Raw genomic sequence first — 5,743 nt, 5'->3', positions numbered from 1 at the left:
GCCTTAACCTTCTGTAAACATTCATTGAGTAATGTTTGCAGATTGTCAGCCTTTGTGCAGTCCCAGTGAATGAAAGTAACCTACAGGTTGCTTCCATTTCCCCATCAAGCCTCTAACCATGAAAACAAGAGCATGGTTGGCAGGCCATGATGTCTTCCCTAGAGATCCAAAGTCCTCAAAAGCCCTCTACTGAATCCTCAGTAATATTGTAAGAGAGGCTTGCACGTAAACTCATTTTCGTCAAAGGAGACTACACATAATGTATCCTCTCTGTACATCGCCGCAACCCTGTCTTTCAAAAGCTCAAAGATCTTAGGGGGAAACCCAAGGCCGCACTTCAATATTGCACAACCACCTACGTAGTGATGAGATTGATGGAAGTGTGAGAATGCACTGGCAGAACTGATATGCTCGGGGTCTCTGGTGGTAGAGGGACAAGGCAACTACCTTGTCTGAATAACTCCATCGTCTTCCTCTTGCACTTCTACGTCCAGACGCATTACGCAACTGCGACGCAAAGAAAGACAGTGCTGGTTCTTGTAAAAATTCACCAGCCCCTCTGATCAAGTCACTGATTGTCTTACTTTCTGTAGTATTCTTTCCCATTGATAATTTGATCAGTTGTACTTTTTTTTTGAGGCGGAAAGTACGCTGTCTTTCCTTCTTCAGAGCTCTGCTGTCATTTACATTTTGTGTGATTTGAAGATCAGGTGTTTCAGGAGTTGTAGAGACACTGCTGGGTTCTTCCCGCGGAACTTTGTCTGCAGCTGAGCAGTAAGATTGTTCTGTCTGTATGTTGTGTGGCACTGCCAATACAAGAAAAAAGAAAAAAGGGGGAATGAAATGGCAAGCATACTAATTAAAAAGATTAAGCATATACATGTGAATAAATCATCATCTACTACTGAAAGTCTGTTCTTGACTGGTTTTTGCCATCTGTGCTGCGATTTCCGAGAGAACACCGCCACCTACGGCCGTCTCGCTCAGAGCCCCCCTCCGCCGCATGTGTGCCGAGGTTCTCCCCCCCTTTCCTCTATCCCCCCCTTTCCTCTCCACCCCCCTCGCCTCTCCCCCTCTCCCCTCCCCCACCCTCCCTCCCCTAAACCCCCTCCCCTCCACACCCCCTACACTCCACCCTCCCCACTCCCTGCTCCCCACCTCACCCCCCTCTCAGCACCCCCTCTCTCTCCCCCTCACTCTCACCCTCTCTCTCTCCTCCCCATCTCCCCCACCTTTCCCCCCTCACCCACCCTCCCTCTTATCCTCCTCTCCACCCCCTATCCCTCTTGCCCCTCTCTCTGTGTCTCTGTCTCTCTCTCTGTCTCTGCCCCTTCTCTCTCTGCCCTCACTCTCTACCCCCGCCCGCCCCCCGCCCCTCTCTTGATGTGACTGCAAGTTGGGGGCTATGCGTCAATAGATAGGGTGGTTATGGGGTAAAAGGAGCAAATTAATCATATTAATTTAATATCAAGGGGGTAATTAGCGTGAGTGCGAGAGGGGGAGAGGGGGGGTAGTTAGTGTGCGTGACGCTGCGTGCCCCCCCCCCCACAACCGCACGTTGGGGGAACAGACACAACGGGTCTGCACTTAGTCTAGTTATAATTAAAAATATATGTGATGCACCAATTTCAATCTACCAGAAGAAAATCATGATCTTGATATTTTTGTAGATTTTTTATAAATTAAATCAATTTAAATGTTGTAATAATTATGCTTGAGGAAGTTTTAAATGGATGTTCTTACTTGAATTAAATACTAGTACGCATTCCACCAGCCATACTGTGTAGTCTTATGTGTGATTATAGTTTTGTGAACATTTCACAAATGAAAATTAAAGTACCATACATGCCATTACATATTGACCATTAGCAATCATATCAGTTTGGATACAATTTATTTTAAAAGGGAGAAAATTACTTGCCTCTTTGCTGTTTTAAAGGCGTTGGTGAGGATTGGAGGTTCTCATTCGTCCTCTTGAGTAACCTGCGTTGGGAAGACAGACGTTTTGGCGGGTTACGAATGTCGAAGAGCATTGGAACTGCATTCCAATTTAGCCTGTTCTTGGTCTGCTTGTTGGAAAACTGGTCAAGTTCAAAGTGTAAAGAACAAAGACAACAGTTGGCTGACAAGTACTCCGTAGTTCGGTGTAGGAGATCTTGTCGACGAGTATTCTGGACCCACCGTTGACATCTGAAATTACAGGAGATATCATTTAGGATTAACTAATAAGAAAAAAAATGATCATAACTACATGCCTGCACAATGGATGACATATCACTTAAGTGCAATTGTTTTCAGTTGTGTGGAGAAACCTGTATATTGACAATGCTTTTTGCCTCTAATATGTCTATTTACCTTAAATGTAGAAGAGTTTATTAAAATCTTCTTACAAAGACCATTAAGTATTTTCTTTCTATCCTCTTTTATAGCAGAGCTGCCAACTCTCACGAAGAGGTAAGGGAGGGAGAGAGGTAAGGGAGGGAGAGAGAGAGATCGAGAGAAGAGAGGGAGAGAGAGATTCGAGAGAAGAGATGGAGAGGGAGATCGAGAGAAGAGAGGGGAGAGAGGGATCGAGAGAAGAGAGGGGAGAGAGGGATCGAGAGAAGGGAGAGGGATCGAGAGGGGAGAGGGAGAAGGGGAGAAGGGGAAGAGGGAGAAGGGGGAAGAGGGAGAAGGGGGGAGGGAGAAGGGGAGAAGAGGGAGAAGGGGGGTAGAGGGAGAACGGGGAGAGGGAGAAGGGGGGAAGAGGGAGAAGGGGGAGAGGGAGAAGGGGGGAGAGGGAGAAGGGGGCCGAGGGAGAAGGGGGAGAGGGAGAAGGGGGAGAGGGAGGGTGGAACGATAGCATGTTATAACGTTCAGCCGTCCCATTCCGACCAAAGATTATAGAGCAGAGCTCCTCTCGTATCTTTGATTGCAACCGCCGCCGCCGAACGCCACGGCCCACCATTGCACCCAAAGATGATAGAGCAGAGTTGTATAATATTTGATTGCACCCTTCTTCACGGCGGGCTTGTGATCTTTGCTTGTGATGTCTCGACAATTCGAGGGCTATAACGGGTAACAGCCGCCGCATTCTCGGAATTGAATCTGAGCTCGAAAAATCTCGTGGTCACTGGGCCTAATGTGTCCCGCGGGCCATATTTTGGAGACCAATCCCTTACAAGAACAAAACCAAAAACGTACAGAAGTGTTAAAATTGTCTTTATTATAGTGGTAAGTAAAGATCTATTAAAAATAAGTCTAATAACTTTCTAATGTACCGACAAACCTAGTTTCCCAATGGCCGTTGATGGGAGAACAGAAAATAACATTTTCACGACAGAATATCAACAAAAAATAATAATAATATTTTCTTACCTTTCTTTTTTATCGAGGAACCTAAAGAATGACTATGTCTGGTCGTTTAGATTTACGATTAGAACAATTGAGAGCGGAGCAGTGAGATGAAGATTTAGATGAGGACGCCATGACAGCCCAATAAAATGCTCAATAAAATGGCGTCGACAATCACACACGTCATACTACACGTTTTTCGAGGAGTGGTCTATCTTGCTCCTCTATGATCTTTGGTGCTGATGACGTCATCAGTAAGCGCCGTGAATTTAACGGAGGGAAAGTCATTTAAAATGAAAAACACGTCTCCAGGTCAGAGCCCACAGAGGAAAGCTACAAAACACCTGCTGAAGATTCAGAAACATCAAGACACTGCACAGCTGACCTCCGCAGTGGACTCTGGAATGGACACACGATCGAAGACTGAGATGACCACAAAAGAGAAACCCGAAATGGAGGAGATAAAGAACTCGGTAAGAGACTTGAGAAAGGACATTGAAACTGGAAATTTAAAAATGATGGAAAACATGGAAGCCGGCAATCAAAAAATCCTTGAGGGCATTGGGGCTCTGCAAAAAAGAGTTGAGGATGTGCAAGAAGAATTAATGGGGAAAATTAATAAGGTGGCAGAAGAGACCACAAAGATGTTTGAGGCTGTGCATGAAACTGTTTCTGCAAATGTAACTGCAGTGAAAGATATGGAAGCTGTTGTGGAACAGATGACCGGAGATATGCAGACGATGAAGTTAGAAATAGACAGCCTCGATAGTCAACTAACAAAAGTCTCTGATAAATGTGTCGACCTCGAAGCTCGCTCAAGACGCCAAAATATACGAATACGTGGAGTAACAGAGGGAGCTGAGGGGGACAATGCCTGTGAGTTCACTGCCAATCTAATCAAACACGTACTCAAGCTACCTGAGGCACCTGTAATTGAAGTAGCACATCGACTACCCAGATTTAAACCAAGATCACAAGGAGACCAAGCCTATCCACGACAGATCATAATCAAACTTCGGGATATCTCAACAGTGGAAGAGCTGATGAAAAAAATTAAACACGGAGAGAAGATGATGTATAGAAATGATTCTATCAAACTCCTACGGGACTACCCTTCTGAGATTGTGCAAAAGAGAAGCATGATCTCACAGACAAGAGAAGCTCTTTACGGTGTAAAGGAAGTCATATGCGGAGTGTATTATCCGGCCAGGATGCGTATTAATTACAAGGGAGTTTCAAAAACATTTACTAATTCGGTAGCATCTCTTAAATATGCTCAAGAAATCGTGGCAGAACTCACAGCGTAGGAAAATAAAATTAATCACGGCACCAGTACGTTATGAACAAACTAACTTGCTTATTCCCTCAAAGAGAATATTAGAAGAAAAGAGAAATAACACCAATCTTTAAAAATTATTAAATGCAACAGCTTTTCCACGAGAAGTGTCTAGACATTATTATCTCCCCTTGGACATTGTGGAATTCAATTCAAGGACACTTTGTGTTCAAATGGGGAAAGACTGATAAACATGGGAGTGACGATCTGCTGAGCTGAATGGGGAAAACATTACAAGGACAAGTGTCGGTTTACGATTTTACATAGTTTCACAAAATATAGAGAATTAATAATAATTAATAACTAACAATACTAATATAGAAATAGTAATGGAAACTAACTTGAGGTATATAATGGTAAAAATTATAAAAATGCGTTGCCTGATATATAACGCAGAAAACTGTAATCTTATGTGTTTCGCAGCTTGAGTGGGGAGGGGAGGAGACTCAGACACCTGGCATAATTCCAGGAGCCTGACTCTGGTTAACCCTTTCAGCGAACAGCTCACTATTAACAAAGCTAAAACCGATTGTAAATAGTTAAAGTGAGGAATATAGGTAATTGAATATATGATTAGATTTGATAAGTCGGAATGAAACATATATATATATAGAGTGTAACTGGGTGAAATAGAACTAATTTGGAAATGGTATCGACCCCCTAGGTTTAGGGTAATAAAGGCAGCGGGGCTAACTTCATAACATCTACACCAGAAGCGGTATGTCGAATCCCACAGACGAGTGGGACACTCACTACAGTGTCGAATACTCAGACACTGTAAATTTACTTGTTCTATTTTTTTTTTTTATCACAATAGGTCACATCTATGAGCTTTTTTTTCAAGGAAAATCGCGGAAGGGAGCTACCAAAGAAGCCTATAATATAAACGCCCCCCAAATAACCAGAGTCCTGAGGTATGGACGCACCGCAAAAAATAAGGTCATTAAAATTGGTAAAAATGCATGACGACAATCAAAAGAAAATGGGAGGAATCACACTATGTAGTTGGAATATAAGGGGTATTAATGAACCTATTAAAAGGGGCAAGATACTAGCTCAGTTGAAATCATACAA

The 5,743-nt window shown here is 43.4% G+C and overlaps 1 protein-coding gene across 1 annotated transcript; it reads right to left on the bottom strand.

Moving 5' to 3' along the window:
- Positions 1-312: 312 nt before the first annotated feature.
- On the bottom strand, positions 313-3,385 carry LOC116967572. Its single transcript, XM_033014189.1, has 3 exons — positions 3,358-3,385; positions 1,922-2,190; positions 313-806 (listed from the first exon to the last, which is right to left on the bottom strand). Exons 2-3 carry the CDS (start codon positions 2,031-2,033, stop codon positions 313-315), a joined length of 606 nt encoding a protein of 201 aa, XP_032870080.1. The 5' UTR covers positions 2,034-2,190; positions 3,358-3,385.
- Positions 3,386-5,743: the final 2,358 nt, after the last annotated feature.

Source organism: Amblyraja radiata, chromosome 40, assembly GCF_010909765.2.
Source record: "Amblyraja radiata isolate CabotCenter1 chromosome 40, sAmbRad1.1.pri, whole genome shotgun sequence".
NCBI lineage: Eukaryota > Metazoa > Chordata > Chondrichthyes > Rajiformes > Rajidae > Amblyraja > Amblyraja radiata.
This window is presented reverse-complemented; position numbering and strand designations above follow the sequence as displayed.

Bases quoted from the DNA above. Each gene is read 5' to 3' on its own strand.
- LOC116967572 (XM_033014189.1), bottom strand. From the start codon at position 2,033: ATGCTCTTCGACATTCGTAACCCGCCAAAACGTCTGTCTTCCCAACGC. The intron at 807-1,921 runs GCAAGTAATTTT...TTGTATTGGCAG, and splicing joins GCCTTTAAAACAGCAAAGAG to TGCCACACAACATACAGACA.